The sequence below is a fragment of the Acomys russatus genome, chromosome 25 (assembly GCF_903995435.1).
Source record: "Acomys russatus chromosome 25, mAcoRus1.1, whole genome shotgun sequence".
NCBI lineage: Eukaryota > Metazoa > Chordata > Mammalia > Rodentia > Muridae > Acomys > Acomys russatus.
In genome coordinates, this window is record NC_067161.1 from 12,939,056 (window position 1) to 12,965,351 (window position 26,296).

The 26,296-nt window shown below is 54.8% G+C and overlaps 3 protein-coding genes across 5 annotated transcripts; 2 read left to right on the forward strand and 1 right to left on the reverse strand.

The window, feature by feature from the left end:
- Positions 1-158: 158 nt before the first annotated feature.
- Positions 159-3,828, forward strand: Rpusd1 (RNA pseudouridine synthase domain containing 1). Of its 3 annotated transcripts, XM_051167944.1 has the most exons (6): positions 160-349; positions 763-951; positions 1,086-1,209; positions 1,408-1,510; positions 1,644-1,745; positions 3,195-3,828. In XM_051167944.1, exons 2-6 carry the CDS (start codon positions 770-772, stop codon positions 3,602-3,604), a joined length of 921 nt encoding a protein of 306 aa, XP_051023901.1. In that variant the 5' UTR covers positions 160-349; positions 763-769; the 3' UTR covers positions 3,605-3,828. The 3 variants fall into 3 exon arrangements, with proteins under 3 accessions (XP_051023903.1, XP_051023901.1, XP_051023902.1); XM_051167945.1 differs by lacking the exon at positions 763-951; XM_051167946.1 differs by lacking the exons at positions 763-951; positions 1,086-1,209 and having other exon boundaries at positions 159-349.
- A 9,149-nt stretch (positions 3,829-12,977) lies between these two features.
- On the forward strand, positions 12,978-19,510 carry LOC127208634 (mesothelin-like protein). The gene is given in 13 exon segments (XM_051168124.1): positions 12,978-13,049; positions 14,104-14,189; positions 14,318-14,716; positions 15,121-15,211; positions 15,409-15,550; positions 15,891-16,078; positions 16,152-16,307; positions 16,386-16,513; positions 17,670-17,800; positions 17,986-18,080; positions 18,436-18,679; positions 19,312-19,467; positions 19,470-19,510. Coding segments are annotated over 13 exon segments (1,929 nt in total).
- Positions 19,511-20,144: 634 nt separating this feature from the next.
- LOC127208635 (mesothelin-like) lies at positions 20,145-25,197 on the reverse strand. The gene is made up of 16 exons (XM_051168125.1): positions 25,158-25,197; positions 25,025-25,068; positions 24,629-24,678; positions 24,204-24,396; positions 23,579-23,664; positions 23,223-23,352; positions 22,937-23,130; positions 22,618-22,708; positions 22,445-22,544; positions 22,019-22,197; positions 21,774-21,929; positions 21,544-21,686; positions 21,336-21,463; positions 20,934-21,028; positions 20,372-20,558; positions 20,145-20,300 (listed from the first exon to the last, which is right to left on the reverse strand). The coding sequence occupies exons 1-16, from the start codon at positions 25,195-25,197 to the stop codon at positions 20,212-20,214; spliced, it is 1,905 nt and encodes a 634-aa protein (XP_051024082.1). The 3' UTR covers positions 20,145-20,211.
- Positions 25,198-26,296: the final 1,099 nt, after the last annotated feature.

Sequence of the window (26,296 nt, forward strand, 5' to 3'; positions counted from 1 at the left end):
TTGAGGACTAATAATTCAGTGGTTGAAGCAGAGGCCCAAGACCGCTTTCTATTGGCGTATACAGTCATCCGTCCGTGCGGGAGGCCGGGGGGTGGGGGTGGGGGGGAATAGGTGGGACTAAGAAGGTACATGCGCAGACCATTTGGGCGGGACCTCACCATTCCTCAATGGGCGGGGCTCCGGGCCAGGGATGACATTGGCCAATACGGCCATCCATCGGCGAAATGGAGTGTGCAGGGTGAAGGCGGGGTTGCGCGCCAGCCAGGCCAAGACCTGGCTCATAGTGTAGGGAAGCAAGGTTGGATGCTGAGCGGAAGAGTGACATCCTCGTCCCTTGGCCCTGTTGCAGGTAAGTCCTACAGGGTCCGCCCGTGATCACAGGCTGGAGGAAGGCAAGTTAGGGAGTGTCTGCGATCCTGGGTAGTCTAAGGCCAATCAGGGCATAGCAGCCCTTGTCTTCTTCCTTGTCTACTCAGCGGTAAGTCCGTAACCTAGCCTGAAGTGTACAGGGCTGAGCAGGACACCCAGCCTGTGTATTCCAAGTCGGGTCAGGAAGAACTCCCTCACCCTAAGTCCAGGGCAAGTCAGAATCTCCTGACCTTGGCCAAACTCCCATTCCTGTGCGGACCCCCTCTCTGGCCTGGCCCCCTTGCGGAAGGCATAAAGGGTTCCAACAGGTACTGGCCCCCTGTCAGTGTACACAGTGCTTGAGGTCCAGGTCAGGCACCCTCCCACCCGAGGCTCACTCCCACCTGCGTGCAGCCCAACCATGGAGCCTGGCAGCATGGAAAATCTGTCCATCGTGTACCAGAGCAGCGACTTCCTCGTGGTGAACAAGCACTGGGACCTGCGCATTGATAGCAAGACCTGGCGGGAGACCCTGACCCTACAGAAGCAGCTACGACACCACTTCCCAGAGCTGGCTGACCCTGACACCTGCTATGGGTTCAGGTACACAGCCAACACAGAGAGAGCCCCCCTGCAGCGTCCTCCCAAAGGATGCTGGGACACTGGACTCTGCCACAGAGGTGCTAACCAGAATACAACAAGGTCCAGCCACTGCTGCTCCTCTGCCCCTCCCCCAGGTTCTGCCACCAGTTGGACTTCTCCACCAGTGGGGCACTGTGTGTGGCCCTGAATAAAGCAGCTGCAGGCAGCGCTTATAAGTGCTTCAAGGAACGGCGTGTTACCAAAGCCTACCTGGCCCTGGTAAGTCCTGGCCAGTTCCTGGGGTCCTGTGTGGAGACTCAAGGCTCCTAGCTCACTCCAGCAGGTCCCTCTAACCCAAGCTCCATGCCTGTTCTTGGATAGGCTCCTTGCACATGCCACCTGGAGCTCAGCCACATCCTACTCAGAGGTGGCAGTATGACCCTGTGAGCTATTTGTGATGTTCTCTTTGCTTGGCAGGTCCGGGGCCATGTCCAGGAAAGCCAGGTGACAATCAACTATGCCATTGGCAGGAACAGTACAGAGGGGCGGACCCATACCATGTGCATCGAGGGCACACACGGTATAGTGGTTTGTGGTGGGGTCGTGGGCGTGTCTCTGAACCCTGTGTGGATGGGAACAGCGAGACGGGCGTGGATTGGCCCAGCTCTAGGACTGGCCCAGCTGACCCTCCTTACACTTGCCTGTACATTCAGGTTGCGAGAACCCCAAGCCAAGTCTCACAGAGCTGCTAGTCCTGGAATATGGGATGTATGCTGGTGACCCTGTGTCCAAAGTGTTGCTGAAGCCACTCACAGGTTTGTCCAGGGCAGGGGAGGGCAGGGGTCTGGTCATGTAAGAAAGGACCTTAAGATATAGGCATTGTGGCCTGCTTGGGCCTATACCAGGTGTGTGGGCAGAGCCAATAGCAAGATCTATGCTGGCACTTGTATGTACCCAGGAGGTTTAACTGAGCTCTCTAGCGAGCCCAAGTGTCTCCCTGCCTGTACACTCAACAATGGCTATCTGGACCAAATCGCTTGTCCTGATTCCCAACATCTGCTTTTTAGCAAGGGATATAATGAATCCTGTACCAAGGGTCTGCCCTGCCCTTCCTGATGGCACAGATCTGCAAAAATAGCTACTCAGATTCTTTACTTTCTTTCTTTCTTTCTTTTTTTTTGAAACAGCCTTGGCTGTCCTAGAACTCTCCATGTAGAGCGGACTGGCCTCGAACTCACGGAGATTCACCTGCCTCTGCCTCCCAAGTGCTGGGATTATAGGCATGTGCCACCACGACTTGGGAGGAGATTCTTTCTTTTAAAAAGAAAAAAAGCCTGGGTGAACAAGGTATGGTAGCTTCATAGCTACCTAGTTCCAGCACTAGGCTGGACTAGCATGTCGCTCCAGCACTCGGGGGTGTGGGCAGGAAGATCAGAGGCTCATGCCCATCTTTGACTGCATGAGACTTTGTCTCAAGGAAAGAAAAGGAGAAGAGGCCAGTGTGATGGCTCAGCAGGGGAAGGTGCCTTCCACCAAGACTGACAACCTAAGTTCAAGTCCCAGACCAACATGGTGGAAGGAAAGAAGAGACTCTTAGAAGGTGTCTTCTGGGCTCATACCTCTAATCCCAGCACTCAGGAGGCAGAGGCAGGTGGATCTCTGTGAGTTCCAGGCCAGCCCGGTCTACAAAGTGAGTTCCACGACAGCCAGGGCTACACAGAGAGACCCTGTCTCGAAAACAACAACAAGAACCAACAACAACAAAAAAAAAACCTGACTTATTTTGTACAGCATAGCATCACACAAGCACATGCAGGAACACAAGGCACACAAAATTAAAATGTACATTTAAAAAAATTGTTTTTGTTTTGTTTTTCTGAGACAGTGTTTCTCTGTGTGGCCTTGGCTGTCCTGGACTCACTTTGTAGACGAGGCTGGCCTCGAACTCAACAGCGATTCTCCTGCCTCTGCCTCCCGAATGCTGGGATTAAAGGTGTGCGCCACCATGCCCAGCTAAAAAAAAAATTTTTTTTTAAAGGGAGAAAGAAGAGAGTTGGGGATATAGTTAGCTGTAGAATGCTCACCTAGCATGCACAAGGCCTTGGGTTCAATCCTCAGAACTGCAGAACACAACAGAAACCCAAGGAGCTTCCAGAAGGCTCTCAAGCCACCCCCAGAGAACTTGCTGGAAACTGTAAGAGCAAGGTAGGGATGTGACAAAGAATGGTTCGTCCCAGCCTGACCTCCCATCCCTGACCCCACAGGCCGGACACACCAGCTTCGCGTACACTGCAGCGCCCTTGGCCACCCTATCGTGGGGGACCTGACTTATGGACAGGCTGAGGACCAGGAGGACCAACCTTTCCGCATGATGCTGCACGCCTTCTACCTGCGCATCCCCACAGAGGCCGAGTGCGTGGAGGCCTGTACACCTGACCCCTTCCTGCCTGCCCTTGATGCCTGCTGGAGTCCCCATACCTGCGTTCAACCCCTTGAACAGCTCATCCAGGCCCTAAGGACTGACCCTGACCCCAACCCTATGGGTGGAGGGCCGAGGCCCTGCAGCCCCTCCACCCCTCTGCCCAGGCCAGGTCGGCCCCCTCCTGAGACTGAGGCACAGAGAGCATCATGCCTGCAGTGGCTGTCAGAGTGGACACTTGAGCCAGACAACTGAGGACCTCTCGGCTTTGGGGGTTGAGAGCTGCTGGACTCAGCAGCTAGGCAGCCATGGTTGCTAGAGGACAGGGCATGTGAGCCATAGGAGAGATGTCCCGTAGGCAGATGGTCCTCTCAGCCTCCCTCCAGGGGAAGCTAAGGCTTTTTCTCCTGGAACAGCTTTCTGCCTCCTCGGCTTCACCCCAAGCTTGCCCAAGCCCTTATCCAGGAGGGGCGACGAAGCCAGGACCTAGGAACCTCCCGGGCCCCCACAGTGCCTGAGAAAGGCCATCCTGGCATAGCCTACCTGGACTCGGCCACCTGCAGCAGCCCTGCAACCTGCCTCTTGCTGCCCGCCGCCACTGCCATGTGCCTTTGCCTTCCCTGATCTCTGCCAGGCCCTCACCTCCTCTGCCTGCATCCAGCGCTTGGCCCCAATGCATGAGGGTGTGTTGGGGCATCTACAGAGGCGTCCTCCATGCATGCCCATTCCTCTAAACCTGCCATGGATGCCACTTCTGCTCTATGGGCTCCTGACTGGAGCCTCTGCCATGTCATCACCCGCCTGGCATCACCCGTGTCAGCATCAGCCTTTGGGTCCTTTCCTGGGAGCCTTCTGGGCCTCACCTATCCATCACAACACAGCCACAGCACCCTGGCTGCAGCTGGGGTCTAGGATTAAGAATAAATGTTCCGTGATCAATCCTGAGAGCGACCACGAGTATGTCTGATGTGGGGGACGCTTGACCCTTGCTGAACCTGGCAGGTCTCTAGCCCTTGGCTGCTGCCTTTTCCTCACCCCATAGGCAATGAGAAACTTGCCGTAAGGGCATGGAAAGCTTAGTAGGGTTCGGAAGTTGGGTCATATACCCAGTCCCCAGAAGGTCCCTTCTCAGTTAGAAGCAGTACTGTTCTATATAGGACTTTCAACCAGGGTCCCTAGGAGAGACACTATTCATGTTGGCCTAGGTGCCCATAGTCCCAGTGTTCATTGGAGGGCCACCACAAAGCCAACATTCCCTCTGAGGTTACCTGGCTCCTGCTCAGTCCCTCCCCACTGCAGTGTCCCCTTGACTGCTCCCACACTCTGGGTTGGATTACACCTCCCATGGTGGACCAGACCAGAAGCCACTACCCACTAGATCTTGGTAGAGACTCCCAAGGAAGTCTGGGGCCACGAGACCCTGAGCTATTGCTTCTACTTCCTGTCCTTCGGTTTCCCAGTCTGCAAAAGGAGAGCTTGGCGTAGTTTGAGAGGCCATGCTGGCACCCGTTAAGCACTCGATGGCCATTCACGTGCTGAGGAGACTTGGGCCTTTTCCCGTTTCCTCAGCCTCAGGGTGTCCCTTAGCACAGGCCTGGTGATAGTGGTGATTTGGAGGGATGTCTCTGCAGACCCAGGTACTCCAAAGCCCCAGCAATAGGTTCAGCAGGTGTCATGCCTCTTGTCTCCACATGGGGGCACTGCTGGGTCCTGTTACCAGCATCTCTGCACCTAAACCTCAAGGCGAGTACTCTGCAGGTTGTGACCTGTAGGGGGTGGGGCTGGGTCAACCTCACTCATTTGTGGTTCTCAGGGGTCCATCCCTCCCAGACCTCAGGCAGGGATATAGCAAGACTTCCCAAAAGGCTTCCCCTCAGGAAGTTGAGCACTAGCATGCACATGCCAGAGCTTTGAGGCCAGTGCCTGCATAAGGAGATAAGCAGGGAAGAACCATTGCCTCTGAGGCCAGGCCAGCAGCTTCTTTCATCTACCAAAGGCAAATTGCCCCATTATGAAAAGGAAACAAGGCTGGGGATGTAGCTTAACTTAGCATTCATGAAACCCTGGCTTCCAACCCCAGCAGTACATTCAAGCAAACAAACAATCTGTTATGTGGTGGTGCACACCTGTAACCCCAGCATTCCGGAGTTGGAAGCAAGAAGATCCCAAGTTCAAGGCCATCCTCAGCTACATAACAAGCTGGAGGCCAGCCTAATAGAAGAGACCCTGTTTTAAAAAGCAACTTCTTGGAGGGGCTGGGAAATGAGTCAGTGTGGGTAGCGTGCTTGCTAGGTATGGTTTTGACCCCCAGAACCCACATAAAGCCAGACATGGTCACCCACAAGCACAAGTTTCTACAGTGACCTGGAAGGTGGAGACAGGAGAGTCCTCAGAAGCTTATGGGCCAGCTAGCCTGGTGTATATGACAGTGACCTATGAGAGACTATCTCAAAGAAGGTGCAAGGGCAAGAACTAACACCTGACAAGGCTGTCTTCTGACACACACACACACACACACACACACACACACACACACACACACACAATTATAAGGAAGCAGCAGATCCTGCCCCACCCCTGCCATGCAGGCATCTCACACACACACACACACACACACACACACACACACACACACACGCTTATAAAGAAGCAGCAGTAGCAGCCCCTGCCCCCACCCCCCGCCCGTGGGCAGCACCCTCCAGGGCACAGGACAGGGGGGCAATGCTCCTCTGAACTTCCACGCTCATGTCACAGGCTCTGCCGGACATCAGCTATGCCAGGTGCCAGGTGCTAGATGCCAGCCATGGCTTGCCATCAGGACCCCCGTGGCCAGTGTGCAGAGCGAGAGGTCTCTGCACTCTCATAAAGGCCTGGAACAGGGTGGAAAGTTGAGGCCATGGAGCCAGGAGTGAGATAGATGGGACAGGCAGACAGGAGTTGGAAGGAAGGCAGGGCAGAAGCCCTGAGCAAGGCCCTGCTCCAGAAAACACTCCCCCAACAACTATGTCTGCCTAGAAAATCACAACCCAGTCTTCATGGTCTCCCAGGACCCTCTGCACCTACCCACGTGGTCTAGCACCTGCTCTGTCCCAGGTGGGATACCCCCCAGCTGCACCTCCAGAGCCCCCATGGGGGAGCCGCCTTTGTACATCTACCCTCATCCTGTGGCTGTGAGGTGGGCAAGCTTCAAAGGATAGAGAACAATTACACAGGGCTTCCCTTCTAAGACAAAGCCAGCCTGGCCAGCACCCCCAGGGCAGGGTACTGAAGGCCTTGAGCAAGCTTCTCAGGCGATGGCCCTTACCGTGTGCCTCAGGGCCACTCACTCAGCCTCTCTGGGCCCCCATTTTTTCTCATCTGGAAAACCAGGATTTGAACTAGTCCAAGACTGTAGGGGGGTTCAGTTAGGCATAAACAGAAGACAGGGATAGGGTGTGGCCACATCAGCAAATGACTCTGTTGCTGTGGCCATTTCTTGACCCTGGGCCTAGGACTGCCCTGGAGGCCAAGCCCATATTGGAAAGCCCAGTGTCTGGCCTCTGCCCAAGCCAGAATATGGAAACTCTCCTCCAGCCTACCTGGGCCCTAGAAGTAGGTCAAGACCCCATCACATGACACCTCCTCCAGGCAGGCACCTTAGTATTCAGAGCAGCCTTTGAAGCCAAAGTGGGAGGGGGGGTGGGAGTTGGGGGGGAGGGGGGAGACTCTGATTCAGTGGTAGAATGCTTGCCTAGCATGCTCAAGGCCCTAAATTCAATACCAGGTCAACAAATACAAACACACACACACATACACACACACACACACACACACACACACACACACACACACACACACACACACACAAACCTGACTCCTTAGCCAAAATCTGTTCCCAGGTCAGTGCTGGAGTCACAGCACCACTAGCAGCCTGACCTTGACCCCAGGTTGGTGCTGGGGCTCAGGGTCAGCCTGCGCTCTATACTGGGGACCCTTTCCCAAACCTGTCCCCAGGACCTTGCCCCTCCAGAATGGGAGTCCCTATGCCTCAGCGCCCCTCACTACCACCATAGCTGGGAACTGCTATGTCAGCTACACTGGTCCAGAGGGAAGCCCAGGAGCCCTGTGAGATCCACCCTGAGTAAGACTCTGACCCAGCCAGACCACCTGAGCTCAGTCTAATGAGGCACCCATCAGGCAGGACTCCTGGGATACACCTGAGGGGCCATGGTCTGCAGCTAGCACAGCGGGCAGCCTCACGCGGGGCTGCAACGCTTGCATGCCTGCTGGTCACCTGATACTTTGGGCGCAGACAGACTATGTAGCTTCAGACCAAAATGACACGTCTCAAGGCTCTAGAGTCTTCTTGCCCCCGCCCCTGCACCAGCCCCTTCCAAAGTAAGAGCTTCAAGTAGGCCATGGGCAGAACCAGGAGCCAGGGTTCGGCCTGGGACACTCAGAACCCATCCACCTCAGCCCAGAGGCAGTTTCCCAAGACACAGTCCAGCAGGTAGGCTGGGAAGTACCCCCCTGCAGACTCTCCTCTTCTTACCGAGCCCTCTCAGAGGCTTGCCTGGTGGAACCATCATCTTGGCTTTCCTTATAATGATTGTGCCCCTGAGGTTTTGACAGCAGCTTTCAGGCCCTGAGCTGAGCCTTAGCCTAGAACAGCTGTCCACTGTATGCCTCTCTGCATCCTCACTCTGCGCCACAGCCCACATGTCTGCACGACACTGCTTTAACAGGCATGGAATAGCCCTGCCCAGCCTCCATACTTGTCTGTGTGCGCCTAATGTCCTGTGTGGGGACAGCTTGCGGGTGTAAACTCTGGGATGCCGTCCATGCAGAATGAGATACACCTATGTGCACAGAGACTCGGCACACGTGAATCCAGGCTGCCCCTCATCACACTCTGAATGACGCTTGGGCCTCAAGGGGAGGGTGTGTGCTGGGTGTCTGCCAACCCTGAGCTCAGCCCGAGTCTCTCCTGGGGCTGAAGATCAGGAGCATACGATGCCTGGGGCCCCGAGGGGTTGATACTAACATCACCTGGCACAGTCTAGTCTCCTCTCCACAGGCCTGCCTGGCAGGTGTCACGGCCAGAGTGGACCGACTAGGCAGGGCAGTCCCATGCTGCCTCCTGGGCCAGGCTTGCAGATGAGCAGGGACCGTGACAGCCCTCCCCACACCGGCCCTGCATCCTGGGGGTCAGCTGCAAGGACTGAGAATCTGAGCCTGGATCCCTGGCATCTAGAACACTTGATCTATCATATTCTGTGGCCGTCTGGTCAGTAGCCTCTTCTCTGAGCCCTGGACAGCACCTTCGTTATCAGAGACTATATTCTTGCTCAGGTAAGACCTGTGAGGACAGGGACACGGGCCAGTCACAGGGTTGCAGGCATCTAAGCCTGTTTTGTCCCCCTATACAGGGCAGTACCCTTCCAGTGTGCCTCTTGGGCCACACATCCAATCAGAAGGCCATAGGTGCCCAAAAATCATCAGACTGTACGCCCTGTGGTGGGGAAAGTCGGCGGCCCAGGGCAGCCCCACAGCTCTGGCTGGGCCTCCTCTTGTCTTCTAGAACCGGCACCTCAGAGACAGCTGATGTTTGAAGTTTGGGCCACGGGGTGTGGGGGGCCCTTCTCCCCACTGCCTGGGAGATCTGCTGTTTGTGAGATCTGCTAATTGGAGACAAGGCACCCGTGGGTCCCCCGGGCCCGACCTGTGATAAGAAAGGCCAGGTTCACTAGCTCCCCTCCCCTGCCACTCCCTGTGCTTGTGACGCTTGTTTGTGGGGCTGTTTTCCTCCCCAGGCAGGGTCGGGCACCCTGCAGGATATTGACGCTGGCTCTCTTTCTTTCTCCCTTTTCATCTCCCGTGAAGCTAACCTGAGTTGCTCCCTGCCTCATCTGCAGCTAGGCCTGGACCTACAACCCACAGCCTTCGGCCTTCCCTGCCCTGAGATACTTCAGCCAGGATGATCAGAACCCTCCGACAGTCAGCTACGGGCTCCAGAGTGGGTGAGAAAACAGTTCTACACAGAAGGGGATGCCTGGGCCCTTGGGGGGCTTTGGGTCATGCTCCTGCAGAGGTGAGGGGTTCTTCTTGCTCTGGACACCCCATCCACATGAACCGAAACTTGGGGATCTGCTGCAAGGAACGGAAGGGCGGAGAGTGAGGTCCCCTGTACACAGGCCAGCTAGTGTAGTACAAAAGAGCACAGGAGCCACAGTCCCACCAACACAGTCTTCGGGGTCCTAGTGTGGACAAGGCAGGCCCGTGACTAGACATAGACCAAGCCCTCTTTGGCAGTCCAAGCGTAAACTAGGCCAGAAGGCTGGGAGGAGAGTGGTCCGCAAAGGACACCAGGGCATGGCCATCTTCCATAGGCCCTGCTGCTGCAGCATAAGAGACTTTGCTAAGAGCCTGCTCTGTCTGAGTAACAAGAGAGGCGTCACTGGAAACAAGCTCCCTCCTCCTGGGCTGGGAGACCCTTTCATGTCCCACTACAGAACCAAGCGGAGACAATTCTCTGTCTCTTGAGTTTTGGGGTTTCAGTCACAGGGAGCCCCTGCTCATGCCCTCACGGCCACTCTGTTGCAGGTGCCCTGGTGAGCCCAGGTCTCGCCCTCCTCCTGTCCCTCACTGCCCACTGCTCTGGTGCTCAGACTAAGGGCTTCCCCAAGGGACGGTTGAATGCTAGCGAAGCTACCACATGGGTCAGGTGAGCAAAATCCAAGCCGGGCAAACCGTTTCCTGAGACAGGGTATGGAGAAGAGTGTGGTCCTGAGCCCTCCATTGGTGGTCCCAGGGGAGAGACTATGTCCACGGTCTGCACATAAGGCCCGGACACGGCCACTGTTTGCCATCTCTGACCTAGAGAGCTTAGCCTGACTTCAGCGTCACTTGCTGGCTGGCCTGCTTCCAGGGTCCAGTGTCAGTTATACACTGACAAGTCCCTGGCCATTGTCAACAATGTGGTCATGATCACAAGAAGCCTCAACCATCAGAGACTTGCAGCCTCAGCCACTGTCCCCAGGCTCCCCCATAGCTCTAGGCCATCACCCCTTACTGCTTGTGCAAGGTCCAGGGTCTTCAAAGCCACTGCTGGTCCTCAAGTCATTTTAGCTTAGTCATTTCTTTCTGACCAGAACTGTCAGGCCTGGGCTTGGCTTTTCCCCCATTTCTTGGGAGTGATACTCATCAATGGGCCAATCACCCATGGTCACCCAGCATATGACCCCCATACCCTTCAACAGCTATCAGGACTGGTCCAGCCTGAGCTCAAAGACAGCTGAGCCCGAGCACCAGAAGTGATGGCAGGAGCCACGTTAAAGTCTCATCCAGCTGAGAGCCTGGCCCTAGCAAGGTCTTCTAGGGTGGATGGATAAAAGGAAGGAAGGAAAGAAGGAAGGAAGGAAGGATGGAAGGAAGGAAGGATGGAAGGAAGGAAGGGGGAAAGAGAGGGAGAGGGGCGGGGAATCTTATCTGTAACCGACACTCCCTGCCTCTTACTCCCTCCATGGTGGGGACAGCTGAGTGACCTCAGTCCCCTTGTAGTAGGCAAAGCCTTCCATGCCTTTCTTCAGGGTCCTCCCCTTTGGACCCAGCATGACCTCCCCCTCCTATGCAGGGACAACACCTCCCTCCTGCAGAACTTTTGGTGCTTGCCAGCCAGCCAGCTGCCCCGGGAACAGCTCTCCACTTTAATCAGAAGCCTGGCTTCCCAGAGGGTCCCACTCAAAGCCTGGCAGGTGAGTGCTTCCAGGGCAGGGAAAGAGCACAGGCATTGCAGGCTGACCAGGACACTAGAGGAGACAGGTGGAGGAGCAGTTCTGCAAGGACTTGGGGGGTGGCACCCAGCTTCCCTGAAGCAGATGGCTGTCTCTGAGACCTCCCGTTCACCTCTAAGCCACCTAGAATGTGATTTTTGGTGGCCCCAATGCGACAAGTAGTCCAGCCCTTCTGAGGGGACTCTTTCACTGTGTGTGATGAACACTCACATTGGGTGGTTCCAGAATGTTCCAGAAAAATCTGTCTACAGGGTGCTTCTGCCTTCACTTGAAGCGGTTGAGGGCTTGCCCAGTGCCTCCGGATTCTCCCTAGGCTCACCTAGGATGTGACACCTCTTTGGGGTGGTCCAGCCCCAGGGCTCATGAAGTGGGGATCTTTCAGCCCACTGGCCTCTCTCTCAACTGGGGCCGAGGAGCCTAGACTGTGAGAGGCCAGATGAACCCTGTTGGCCCTATATCTAACCAAGTTAGTAGGAGGAAACAGCCAGATCCAGTGGCACGGGCCTTCAACCTCAGCGTTTGAGGGACTGGGCAGGGAGACTGAGTAGAAAGATTTTATTTTTTTAAGATAACCCTTAACATGTGTGCACCTCACCTTAAAGTGTCCAGATGCACGTTGCACACACTGATGCGATGGAAGGAGAAGTGGGTAAATCCACTGTGGTAGGTGGCGGTGTTGGCTGCCTGTCAGGACAGGTCAGGGGTAGCAGAGGAATCAAGAACACAGAGGCATTCACTCAGCAGCTCAGCCAGTTGCCTGGAGCTGATATGTGCAGACAGCTTTATCCCACGACAATGCATGCTTCTTACGAGACAGACATGTCACTGGCTCTCAGATTCACCTCCGCAAACCTTGCAATGCAAGGGTCATACAGTACCTGTTCCCGGAACATAGTGAACAGGAACAAGAAATCAGCTGCAGGAAGCTGACGGAAAACTCTCAAATACTTGGAAACTGAACAACACACTCTTGATTTCTGAGACAGGGTTTCTCTGTGTAGCCCTGGCTGTCCTAGAACTTGCTCTGTACACCAGGCTGGCCTCGAACTCAGAGATCCGCCTGCCTCTGCCTCCTCAAGTGCTGGGATTAAAGGCGTGCATCATCGCCACCTGGCTAAACAACACATTCTTTTTAAAAGATCTATCTTATGTGCATGGTTGTTTTGCCATGGTGTGTGTGTGTCACATGTATGCCTGGTACCTGCAGAGATCAGTAGGTGGCATGAGATGCCTCAGAACTGAAGTTACGGATAGTTGGGAGCCAGCACGTTGGTGCTGGGAATTGAACCCAGGTCCTATGGAAAAGCAGCCGATACCCTGCTGAGCCATCTCTCCAGCCCATGAACAAAACTCTCAAGACTTTTTCCTCGGGGGTGAGGAGTCATGTATCCCCAGCCTGGTCTTGAACTCACTGTGGAGCCAAGTGTGGCCTTAACTCTTTTTTTTTTTTCTTTAAGAATTTTAGAATATATAGTATGTCTAAGTGTTTTTCTGCATTTATGTCAGTGTATCATGTATGTGTGCACTGCTGGAAGAGGCCAGGAGAGGGCGTTGGACCCCCTGGAACTGGAGTTACAGACGGTTGTTGGCCATCACGTGAGTGCTGCAAACGAAACTCAAGCTCTCTGCAGGAACAGCAAGTCCTCCTAACCATGATGGGAAGAGAGCATCGTCTCCCACAAGCTGTTCTCTGACCTCCACATGCAGGCCACAGCATATATGCAGCCCCGCCACTGCCACAATAAATCAAAAATGTAAATGTTAAAAAGAAAAATATCTGAACTCAACAGTTCAGTTTTTCTACCAGGGGGAAATGAGAAACAAACAGAAAGAAACCTAAAGGAAGAGGCAGAAAGATGAAGCCGGAGGTAAAAAATGAACGAAGCTGGAAGGAAGTCATCAACGCCAGACGCTACTCCTGTGAGAAGGTGAAGAGCTGCTCACTTGACTACTGGAGAGGGGAAAGACCCAGATTGCTGATGGCAGAAACAAGCGAGGGCCTTTGCTGCCCCTGCCAGCAAAGGGATTGTAAAGAAATGCCCGTATGTGCACAGAGTTGTGACAACTTAGACGAAATGAACGCATTCCCTGAAAAGCAGAATCTGTCAGTTCCCACACGGGAGCCTGAAGACAGCTCCCCACAATAGGCATGACATTGTGTGCCCGTCATCTCAGTACGCGGGAGAATCTTGAATTCAAGGTCAGACAGGCTACATAGTGAAACCATATAAAGGAAAGAAGGCAGGAAGGAAGGAACGAATGAACAAATGAACAAGCGAACAAAGAACCAACACTTCCTAGGCAAAGCTAACCCACTTTTAACACTTGTGGCGCCAGTCGCCTGAGGTGAGAGTTATAATTTGTACATAGTTGAACAACTGCAGTTCTAATGTGAACATCTCTAGATTTTGTTTGTTTGTTTGTTTGTTTGTTTGTTCCAGACAGGGTTTCTCTGTGTAGCCTTGGCTGGCCTCAAACTCACAGAAATCTACCCGCCTCTGCCTCCTGAGTGCTGAAAGCATGTGCCACCATGCCAGGGTAGGTTTGTTTGTTTGTTTGTTTGTTTGTTTTGTTTTGTTTTGAGGCAGGGTCTCATAGTCCTGGTTGTCCTAGAACTCGCTATGTAAACCAGGCTGGCCTCCAGCTCAGGGAGATCTGCCTTCTTCTGCATCTAGAATGTTGGGATTAAAGGTGTGCAGCTCCACACCTGCTTTATCTCTGGCTTTTACCTGCAATTTGCCCGTTTGCTTCTCTCAGGACTGTCTGTCTCAGGCCTTGTATTTCCCACCTGCCTTCTCATCTCTGTGCTGCTGCAGGGTTTGTTTGTTTGTTTGGTTTTTTTTTTTCCCCCTCACATATTTCTCCAATTCCTTCTTAAAATGTGCCTTCTGCTGAGGGGCATAGGGGATGAGCAGTGTCCCGCCAGGGCCAGTCCACTCTGGACAGACAGTAACCTGCTGCTCAACCTCTGCCCCTATTCAGCTCAGCTGCTTAGCCAACCTCGCTGCACGGCTAGGTCTCCAGGATGACTTTGAGTTCCACCCACCCAACCTCCTGCTTTTCTACAAGTGAGTGACCCTACCATGGCCTTGTCATTTAGGTGCCTGCCAGTCATGGTTGGGCCACCCTGGAGACACTGGGAAGGCTGGTGGGAGACCCAGTCCTGCCTCCCTGACATCCCTCCACTTGCCTTCAGTCTGAGCCAGGTGAGGGAAACCAACTGCCGGGCCTTCATTCACCACGCTGCCCAAGGAGACACAGAACTGTTGGCCAACCTGCCCAACCAGAGAGTCGCCCTACAGCACACAGCCTTGGCCTGCCTGGTAGGTGCCTCAGGTGGGGATAGGATTGAACAGGGAGGCACAGTCAGTCACCTGTTGAGCACTGACCTACTGTCCCTGCAGGGGACACCCAACCTACAGCTCAGTGCGTCAAACCTGGGGCTTCTCGGGGTCCTGGTATGTGACATGGAGGCACCACAAATCGTGACTGCAGACCCCTGCGTGCTGAAGAACCTGCTTCGCTGCCCAAGGCTAACTGTCATGCAGACAGCTGCCCTCAACACCCTGCTGGCCAGTGGGAAGACACAAATTGGGTGGGTGGGGATTCAAGGATGAGGGTTGGTGGGTGGGAGGGGTGTAGGGGGGCGGGAAGGGGTGAGGGAAGGTTGTGGAACAGGGAGGCTAGGGGGCTTCCTTCCTTGGGATATGATGGGAGGGAGCTTGAGGGTTCAACCCAAGGTGGCAGTGATGCCTTCCTGCGGTATTGCTATTCTTTGAATTCTAAGCCCAGCCTCAGTCTCTCTCTGACATTGCAGGTTGAGGCAGTGAGGTGCCGCCTTAAGGTTGCTTCCTACCACCTAGGTCTCATAGCAAGACAGACCCCTAAAACTGTGTGGGCACTGGCCCGGAGTTAAGAGCCATTGAATATCCTTCCAGCCAGTTTGGGGGATGGGGCGGCACATTACACGCCAACACAGCAACGTTTCTCATGCACCAGGCCTCCTGGCTCCTGGAACCTGGAGGGGCTACAGACCCTTGGACCTCTGGCCACCTACATCAGCCCCCACCTATGGGAGAAGGTGCAGGAGGTAGGAAGGTACCTGGAGTGGGACTGGCTGTGGGTACCACCAATCCCTCCAGGACCACGAGGGCCACACAGCCACTCTGAACCTTGAGTGGTGGCCCTGGGTGCTCCTATCATAGCACACAGGGCAGGTGGGGGTAGAGGGAGGGCCTAGGCTGACCCTGTCCTATGACTGGGAGTGGACACACTTGCCTCTGCCAGGCTGTGGGCTTGGATTTCTTCCGCAGCGTGGTGGCTGCTTGCCGGGCAGGCCAGCTGAACAGGCGTGATGCCAGACGCTTCATCACCAACTTCCTAGAGTCCAAGCCCAGTTTGGCATCCGCAAGGCCCAAGCGTCACACAGGTCAGTGTGATCACCGTGTACTAGGGACACTATGCCTTCCCCAGTCTGGATTCCTAATCTTGGCCTAGTCTGGGCCAAGCTCTTGGCTAGAGACTATGAACAAGGAGCAAGTAAACATCTTGTCATGATTAGAAGTAGAATGGGCTGGGCTGGGTGGTGCTTAAGGGGATCTTAAGGATCATAAGTTTGAGGCCAGCTTGCAATACATAGCAAGACTCCTCCCGGCAAAAGCAAACAAGATCAAAGCAGGAGGCCAGGTTTAAAGATTGGGTCCCAAAGCCAGCAAGTTGTCAGCTCCGGCCTTTATCTGCCAGCTTCTGTTCATCAGCACACCTTGCAGGGAGATCCTGTGTCCGTGGCAACATCACAGCCGCCACCCTGCACGATGACCTCTTCCTAGTGCATTACGACTGCACCCAGCTGGAGTCCTGCCTGGGCACACGTGTGCTCAGGGCCAACCTGGATCCCTTGCTCCAACACCCCCTGCCTGAGGAGTGCCAGCGTGTCGTCAAAGCCAAGCTCACTCAGGTGTGTGGATGGTCTATATGGGGTGGAGGCCAGAGGGCTCGGCTAGAACTTCAAAACTGCCCACCTGCCTCAGATCTACCCACGCGGCATCCCCGAGGACCAGCTGCATCTCATCTCCTCGCTGGTCTACCTCTACTCCCTCGCTGAAATAAGCCAGTGGAACATCACATCCGGAGACACAGTGATGGTCCTGCTGGCCTCAGATGCAGCTCTGGACAACCAGACAGAGGTGAAGGCAGCGGGGGCGGTGACGGGGCTGAAGCTGGCTGGTCCAGTTGACCCACTGAGCCTGGCCCTGCTTTTCTAGGCAGTTCTCCAGAGGTTCTTGGACCACAACGGCAAGGTCACTGGCGCTCTTCTGGTGGCCATCGGGGGCTCCCGTCTCTGCTGGATGAGCCTCAAGCAGATCCAGATCATCCAGCCCTCAGAGTTCCGGTGAGCCTCCCAGCCAACCACCTTCTGGGCGTGAGGCATGGGGGAAGTCACGCCATCAGAGGTTTATTGGACCTCTGTAAGAAAATATCACAAACGGCGCGGGAGACAGCTCAGCCTGTAAAGTGCTTGAAACACAAGCAACAAACCTGAATTCAGATCTCCAGCACCCAACAAAAAGCTGGCGATAAGAGCCGCATCTGTAGTGCCAGCCCTGGGGAAACGGACAGGGAGCTAGATCCCTGGGGCTTGCTGGCCAGCCAATCTGGCTGAAATGATGAACCCTGAAGTCACGCTCTGGGCTGCACACATGCACGTGCACACACATGCAAACGCGCATGCGTGCACACATGCACAGCAATGGGACACACACCAAAGAGAGCAAGATGGTTCAAAGCATGAAGGTGCTTGCCACCACGTCTCAAAACCTGAGTTCACTCCCTAGGTTCCGCACAGTGAAGACAAGCACTGACTTCTTCAGGCTAGCCTCTGACCTCCATGCATGTACAGTGGTGCACGCACACGTGTATACACACAAATAATATAAAAAATAAGAAAAGTGCAGGGCGGCAGTGGTGCAAGCCCATAATCCCAGCACTTTGGAGGCAGAGGCAGGAGGATCTCTGTGAGTTCGAGGCCAGCCTGGTCTAAAAACAAGTCCAGAACAGCCAAGGTTACACAGAGAAACCCTGTCTCAAAAATCAACAGCAACAATTAATAATAATAATAGAGAAAAATATAAAGTGGAGAAAAGACAATGTCACAAACTGAGTGACTTAAAATAAGAAATATATTCTCTAGGACTTCTAGAGGTCGGAAGTGCAAAGCCAAGATTCCACAAAGCCAGGCCCCCCTGAACCTCACATGTCTTGCTCTTACCTGTATGTCTATACCTAACACCCCCTCTTGTCATAAGGACACCAGGACATGGATTTAGGGATAACCTAATCATGGATAACCTGATTTCATCTGCCAAGAATGTCTTATTTCCAAATAAAGCCACCTTCTGGGGTACCAGGTGGATTTAAATTTGGGGAGGGGTATACTTTCACCCAGTACAGAGGGCAAGATGAAATCTCTGTTTCAAGGGGTGGAGGCTATACTCACTGGTCCAGTCCAGGGGCTTTCAGCCTACTCATGTGCCTCATCCCACTCCCAGGCTGGCCGGGGCTCCAGACATCTCTCTCTGCCCTCAGAGTCGGAAGGATGTACTCTTCACCAAGGCTCATGAGGTCTTTGGGAACACCAGCAGCGTGGGCGAATACTACTACTTAATACGCCCCTACCTTGGTGAGCCCTGCACTATGCCACCTCTGCCCTCTGCCTCTCCTGAATATACCCCTGCCTTTGCCCTGTGTGTCACCCCCCCTACACACACACACACACACACACACACACACACACACACACACACACACACACACACACACACACATGTCCTCTGCCTCTTTGTCTCTCAATACTGCTCTCTCTAGGTGGTGCCCCCTTGGAGGAACTTCAATACCTGGCCCAGGCCAACATATCCATGGACATTGATACGTTCACCAACCTTAACCCCCTCATGTTGAAGGTGGGCCCAGGGGCTACCCTATTTTGTTTTGTTGAGATGTAGTCTTATTCTGTAGCCAGGCTGGCCTGCAACTCACAATCCTCCTGCCTCAGTGTCTTGAGTGCTGGGATTACCAGCAGGCTGGGAGTCTTGTCTCTATGGTAGGCAGATAGGGCAGGGTTGGCCAAGCTGGGAATCCCAGGTCTCAGACCCATATGTCCCAAAGTGCAGATGGCAGGTGACCTCTGTGCACCACGGTCCCCATCCTGGTCAGTCCTGGGAGCAGCACTGGCCTTACTGGGTCCTAGAGAGGGAAGGCAGCCCTGTGTGTGGGTCCTCACACCACCTCTCCCCAACTCCGTGGCTTCATTTGTAGAACATGGGTGTGGACAACGTGAGAAGTCTGCTGGGTGAGAATGTGGGGGACCTGCAGAAGGCCCGCAACCATCCAAGTGTCATCTTGTGGATGCACAGCCACAACATGTCAGACCTGTCGGAGATGGGCCTAGACGCCAGCCCCACACTGGCCTACAACAGGCCCCCCAACACTGCCTACCCACCATCCAATTTGGACCATACCTTGGATATGCCAGGCAATGATGGTGTCGCCCCTGCCTCAGGTATGGTCCACACCCCTGTTCCTACCCTTTTCAAACCCCTGGTTCTCCCTGTCTTTCATTTGCCTCCTTGGGTCTATCATGTATCACAGGTGACACAGATCATTGCTTGATGGGCCATCTATAGTGACACAGTTACCTTGTCTAAAACCGATCAAACCAGGACCAAGCCTGGTGGCTCAGGAGTGTAATCCCAGCTACTCAGGAGGCTGATGGGGGAAGATTGCAAGTTCAAGACCTGCCTAAGCTGGAGAGCAAGTTTAAGGCTAGCCTGAGAAACTTGGAGATAACCTGCTTCAAAAAATATATATAGATGCATTATATCGAGAGAGAGGGGTGGGGGGCGGGGAGCTGAGCATGTAGCTCAGTGGAAAGAACCTGCCTAGTCAAGTACAAGGGCCCAGGTCCAATTCTCAGCACCACAAAAACAAAACAAATGGCCCCCCAAACCACAAAAAGGGGCCAAGCTGAGACCAGAAGAGTAGCCATGGATGGAGCCCTCACTGACCTTCTGGCTGTCATGACCACAAAGGGAAGGATGAAGTACAGAAGGGACTCTGACATGGGGGGCGGGCGGCAGGTGGTATCTTTCCAATCAGGACTGATGATGGGTCTCTTCCTTGTTCCACCTGCAGGAAGCCCTCCAGTTCATCTGGGGTACCTGTCCCTTGCTGTGGCTCTGCCTTCCAGTCTCCTGTGGCTGCTACTGTGTCAGGCACCTTCAGGACCAATGGGCACTGCTCACAGTACACTAGGACCTTGGCCATTGCCAATGGCTCTGATCCAAGGCAGTCAGCCCCTGAGCATCAGATTCAGGACAAATGGAGCTGCTAGAATGAACAAGACTTCTGCCTAGGCTGAATACATGTCCCAGGCCCCAGAGGACCTGATGTGTCTGTCCCTCGTCCTAGGAGGCTGGCTCTGATACACACTTCAGCTCCCAGAACCAAAGCCAATAAGGAGATAGGACCTGTCCAGCCACAAGGACAAATTGGTAGGAGGAGATAGGGTCTGGATCTTCTGGCCTATTCCAAGACAGGTGGAATTGGTGTCACTTTCGTGTTAACTGCCCTCACTGGTGGATCTGAATAAAGCACAAGGCTATGGTACAGCCTGTATCTCTGCTAGGGCCTTGTTTGGGAGCAGAATTCTCTTGGCAGGGCCTAGACTGTGGGGCTTTCCATACCCCTCAGCTGGGGTCTCAAGATTTCCACTACCTTGGAGATGTCAGCAATTGCATCAGGAAAGCCTTGAAAAGCTGCAACCTGCCTGGGGGTCCATTTTCCATTCCTTCGTCTTAGACAGTGAGAGGGGTGGCCACGGGGAGCTGCAACTATGTGATCACGAGAAAGCCCAAAGTCACTCTCTGGTTGGTCTTGGAAACACTGCAGGACATCTCAAGGGGGCACATGCCACTGTTTATTGAGCTCAAGAGTCCTCAAACTTTGGCAATGACTCCCCCGCCCCGTACTTGCTCCTGATCAAGATGGGGCTCCAAAGTAGGGCTGAGGCCAGAAGCCTTAGGGGTGGTGGTCTCAGCTTAGTCTTAAAGCTGGGAGCAGAGCTGGAATCCATGCAATTACAAATCCTGGTCCAAGGAGTGGGGCTCCACTGGAGAAGGCCTCTGCAAAGAGAGGAGACAGCTCAGACTTTGACTCCATCTCCCAGCTCGGCCCACAGGCGGCCCCAACTCACCTCGGACATTGAAGTCCAGGACCAGGTAGCCATTGGGGATGCCACCCTGAAGTCCCAAACCCAGCCTGTCCAGGTCTTTCTGCTGCTGCCGGGAGAGCCAGTCCCGGACAGGGCTTTTATCCTCCTCGGTCTTCAGGTCCACAACATGTGGCCCTAGAAGTTTCTGTACCTCAGCCACAGTCAGCCCCTACCAGAGTATAGGGTAGCTATCAGGGTCTCTAGGCTCCCAGAAGGTTGGAGGGTCCACTGTGAGTAAACTACAGCCCAAATATGTCAACCCCTGTATACAAGGGGCCCTTCATGAGGCCACACATCTTCCCACAGAGCCTTTCCAGACAGCCCCTTGTAAGCTCCGACCCCTCCTCATGAAGTCCCATCTCTTGTCTCTCCTATACCCCTGCTTCACACAAGGTCCCCCTCATGAGGCTCTACCTGACAAAAGGACCTCCATCCCATGTAAGGACCCTCCACTTAGCCCCAAGCCCTTCTCCTCAGGAAGCCTGGCCACTTTCTGTAGTGCCCATCTTGAGCCCCTCCCTCAGGGGTTCCCCCCTCCGCTTACCACCAGGGCATCCACGCGCAGCTTCTTAAAAGTGGCTATGTCCATGGTCACGTTCTGCTGGCTGAGGTCCCGCAGGTCCTCCATGGAGGCCCCACCTGCAGGTGTCGAGGCCTCAGTTTGAAAACTCCTAGCATAGGGCAGTCCCACCTTTGACTATAGTACACTCAGTTTCTCAGAGATTGTCTTCTTCCTGGAGAATGGCCACGCCCTTCTGTGCTTAGCAACCGTCCTGACCACTGGGGTCAGAAGAGGTGGGAGAGCCAAAGTCATCAGTGTCAGATCTCACATATGCCCAGGACGCCCTGGGTGGGGTAGGGAGGGGGTAGATTTGGTGGCATATGTCTGTCTGTGGGGCCCGTAGTGCCTCTGTTGTGTCCACCCCTCCTGTGTGCTTTGACTCACCCAGGAATGCCCTGATTTTCTCAAAGTATTCCGGCCTGCTCACATTCTGGAAGGCTAAGCAGGCCTTTGGGTAGAGGACATCCAGGTGCCGCTGGCTGCATTTGTCCAGGTCTTGAGGCCCAACCAGCCTGGGGGACATCATGGGACATGAAAACAGTTAGGAAGCTCTGCACATCCATTCAGCCCTGTGGAGCATACCAGAACTCACCACATAGCACTGGAGGGTATAGAGTGCAAATCCTGGGGCCTGACGTCACATAGGTAGGTGAAAGAGATGTCATCCAGGGCTTTTACTATGTCCAAGTCCAGTTGGCCTCCTTCCCGAAGATAGCTGGCAACTAGGGCAGTCACCTGTGGGGGGAACCCACTAAGGCGCCTTGGGGCAGTGAAAAATGCATCTTCCATATCAGGCCACAGGTCCCCTGGGGTAGATGTTACCTGAGCATCCATCTTTTGTCCTCTGCTGACTTTGAGCAGAGTTTTCACTGTGTCTGGTGAGGTCACATTCCACCGGTGGATATCCTCTGGGCTAACGTATCGGAAGAAGTGACCCAGCTGCCGGATCAGGGACTCAGGGTAGCCTTGTGGATAGGTCTATAGAAGAATGGGCCATGAGGGCCAGAGCAACTCCTGGGGCTGTAGGCCTGGGTACAGCGGGCAGATGGGAGCCCATTAGGAATTACCTTGTCTAGTATGTGCTTGAAGATACTGAGCTGCTCGTAGGTGAAGGGCATCTCATTCACAAGGTCCATCTGGCTGGCCAGCATGGCGCCATCTATGCAGGCCTCCAGCTCCCAGTTCTGGTAGAAGATGAGGTCTTCATCCACCTGGGTGGGCTCCCGCCCTGGGGGGCAGGCTTTCCCTGCAGGGGTAGGCAAGAGGCAGAGGCAGTATGTTCCTCTTAACTCTCCCTCCTCCCGCATCATTGACCTCAGTTTACCCACTCACAAAATGGGACAATCCTATTCACCCTCTGAAGTTATGAGTGACCAAGCTGGGGAGCCAGGAATGGCCACTGGTGTGAGCAAATGAAACGCTACAGTGCTAGACCCTGCATCCCTACTGTCCTACATCAGGCTGCTACCTGACACACGTGGCTCTGGGCTCACCCTCTGTGTCCCGCCGGAACCTTGGGAGCACGCCAGTCAGCTTAAGATCCAGCCAGGAAGGGCCCCTGGCAATGCCCTGCAGCCATTTAGCTTTGACATCCTGAGGATGGAGCATGGCAGGTTAAGTCTCAAGGCCAGCAGCTTCAAAGCCAGGCTGAATGGCAGAGCCTTACCTTGGGGATACTGTGGACAATGGATTCATCCAACACCACCAGCAGGCCCTGCAGAGCATCCAGGGTGGAGACGGACCACTTCAATGGGGGGCTGTCCAGAAACAGGGGGCTCAGCTCAGGAACCCAGAATGTGGCCCCAGACTGAGAAGAGGAGATAGGAACTGGGTCAGACAATCCCTTGGCTGAGAGGTCAAGGAGTGTAGCCTCCTAGGAAACCAGGCCTGACAGGATACAGCAGGAGAGACCTGGCCATGAGAAACCCAGTCTGGCTGTGGACATCCTCACATATATGCCTATATGTTGAGCCATTCTGACTCACCCATACGGGGCTCCTCCGCTCCTCAGAGCCTCCCTGACCGCCTCTTCCTGGTCCTGGGTCAAGGGTCCTCGGCATCCTGCCAGCCAGGGCAGGAGGGCTTCTGAAGATTCAGCCACATATTTCCCAGGCAGGTCACAGGCCAGGCCTCCGAGAGCCTGCACATCTGCCTCACTCACATGAAATCCATGCATGCCCTGCACATATAGCCAGCTTCAGCACCTTAGGGAAACAACCAAGCCCCCTCTGTGCTTTGTCCCCACCTCTAGTAGATGGTGCCATTCCAGACCTGGCATTTCAGAGCCTCACGTAGCAGCCTCTGGCGCTGCAAAGATCTTCGTGGGAGGACATCAACATTGGCTTTAGAGATGAGGGAGAAGAAGTTGGCACAAGCCTGTTGCCCCAGAAACATGGTTGGGCTGTGGAGAAGGGGGCATGCTGATTACTGTGTATATGTACACACACACACACACACACACACACACACACACACACACACACACACACACCACTCCACTGAGTGCCTCCCTGGCAAAGCCACCCAGTCACTGTACATTGTAGTCCAGGGCTAGTCACAGCCAGCGGAGTGGGTGGGAGGGGGGTGGAGAGGGGTGGGTGAGACCAAGTCCCCAGCTTGAGACCTACTTGAGGAAGAGCAGCAGGTCCAGTGGGAGGGCATCCAGTTCCTCATTGGTGAGGTGCCTAGGAAGGCGACGTGCCAGACATCGCAGCTGCCAGAAGACACCAGGACATGCAGCTCAGACTGTTCTGGGCCACAGCCCTCAAGGACAGCCTGGGGCACCCTACATGCCACATACTGTACTCTGGCTCTGTCCACATAGCCTGCGGCATGACCATCCTGCTGCCTCGAGAGCCAGGGACAGGTCTGCCTTGTTCTGGAATCCATATAGACTAGACAGGCTGGCCTCCCTCTCCCCATCCATGTTGAGTCATGCCACCGTTGAGCGGGTTTTGAGGACAGAGCCTTGAAAATGATGCCAGGTCTCCAGGAGAGAGATGACAAGACCATCTCAGACTTAAGGAAGGGTAGCAGGCCCAGGAGGAAGACACTTAGATGCCCAGAGAGCGTCAGCATGCCCCAGTAGATACGCACACCTAGCGGTCACCTTAGGCCGCAAGAGGAACTCTGAGGGGAGCCACCAGCCAGGACCAGGTCCTGAGTGGGCATGAAGGCAAGCAGTGGTATCAACTTCCCCACCACCATAGTGTGTCTCCCTCATCTACCCAAGGACCACAGCGGGGGACTGACCTGACGCACGTTGAGTGTTATGTTCTTCTGTCTCACCGCCATAGCCAGCCCCCGGGCGTGCTCTGAGCTCAAGCCAGATACTTCACCACACGTGAGGCCACCAAAGAGGCCTGTGGGGAGACTGGGGACATGGCTTAGAGTCTGAACCCAACACTGTCCCCGTAGAAGTGCTTCCCTGCCCAGAGCACCCTTCCTTCATGACCCTGGAGTTTTGGTGGCCCTCCCTGGGACAAGTGACAACCTGGAAGACGAGGTCTTTGTGTCCTGGAACACAACCCTTCCCTTAACCCTGAGCCAGCCAGGTCAGGAGGAAGGCGGGTAGAGAGATCAGACAAGCTACTGATTTTGGGGACCTGGATGTCTGGTACCTACCTACTCAGCCCATAAGGGCTCCTGAGTACCCCAAAAGCTACTACTGAACCTACCTGGCAAAGTCAGGGGTGCCGGTCACTACAGCATGGAGGAGTGCAGCCTCCTAGGAAAGAAGGCCTAGCTGACATTTCCCCAAGCAGATAGGCGCTTCTTCCCCTACGAGCTTGGTCTCAGCTGTTTCAGGGGCCAGGTACTGCCTGAGTCTAGCTACTTCTAGGGCCTGTGACTTAACACCCAAGGGAGCCACTGCTTCCCAGCTCAGCTTCTTTCAGGGCCCGGCTGCAGCCAGGATTCTGCCACTCTCTGGGCTCAGCAACGCTTTGTTCAACGGCCATCTTTGAAAGCGGGCACTAGGATGGGATGTATTGATGTGTAGAGAGGACACACAGCCCACGGGCCCAAGACTAGAATAGAAAAGCACTCTACTTCCCCCCCCCCCAGGACCTCACCTGGTCCAGCTTTGTGGCCAGGATCTGTAGAAGTGGCATCCACGCTGTGGGGTACAAAGGGGTACAAAGCTAGAAGGGAGGCTGGGGGCAGGGGGGGCACTAGGCCATTTTCTGGCCCCAGCCCTCTGCATACCGCACTGGGTGTAGAAAGAGTTAAGGCCCTTGCACCCCATTGCATCTTACAGCCTGCACTTGGCGGGGGCCCAGGGATTCCCCACTGGGAGTATCAGGTTTTTCATTGTTCTCAGCCCCTGACCCTCCTGGAACCCAGGCCACCTAGCAGTGGTCCAAGGAGAAAGCAGAGGGAAGGCAGAGTCTCCTCCAAGGTCCCAACCCATGAAGGGCCTGGGCTTCCTTACCTCTCCCGGTAATCAACCCACCCTATACTCACCTGGACTAAGGAGGAGCAATAAAAAGCTTTGGCCGCACGTGGGGCTTCCACAGGACTCCTGGGGTCCAGCTGCCCGCAAGGCCATGGTCTGTGTATAACAATGGCTCTGAGGTCCCCACCTGTCCCAGCTCTCAGCCCTCACCCCACACCACTGTCTGGGGACAATGAGGGACCAGGGAAAGTACCCGTACAACTTCTGTGGGCACCTGCAGTTGTGTCTACCAGGCAGACTCTCCACACTGACCGCTTGCCAGGCCCGCCCCTGGGAAAACCAGCCCTCCTCTAGGGAGGGGCACTGGGTCTGAGTCAGCTAGGCAGCTCAGCTATGAGGCCCAGTGGACAGCTGAGCCCATCCTTTGTCCCCACGAGGCAGGGAAGAACTAACTGTAAGAACAGTGCAAGGAGGCAGGGCTGGCTCCTGCTCAGGTTGTCACTGAGTCCCATTTGGACCATGGGTACTGAGTGGCTCAGGGTGGGGGTCATCCTGGGCCACCCTTTTCCCTGGGCACGGGGCTGAAGGTACAAACACAGGGCCCCATCAGGCTGACAGTGCTGGGGGGCAGGGGAGCAATGTCTCTTCCATGTCGGTTCCTTGGGGTGACATGGCCTCTCTGAGGGCTTCTCAAGTGCTGACATGGTCAGGACATCTGATGGATAAATGGACACCAGAGGGCCTCCTCTTGGGTGGGGTTCAGGGGCTCTGTGGACAGGGTGGGTGGGAGCTGTTCCTTGGAGAACTGTCTTCCTGAACATATGTGAGGCTGTAGTCTACCTGCCTTTGCCTCAGGCCTCTCTGGGGCCCCCAGTGTTCAGAATGTGGGTTTCTCATGCTCCTTGGCCAGCCCAGCAGTCTGGAACGTCTGGGGAGCCCTGGACCACAC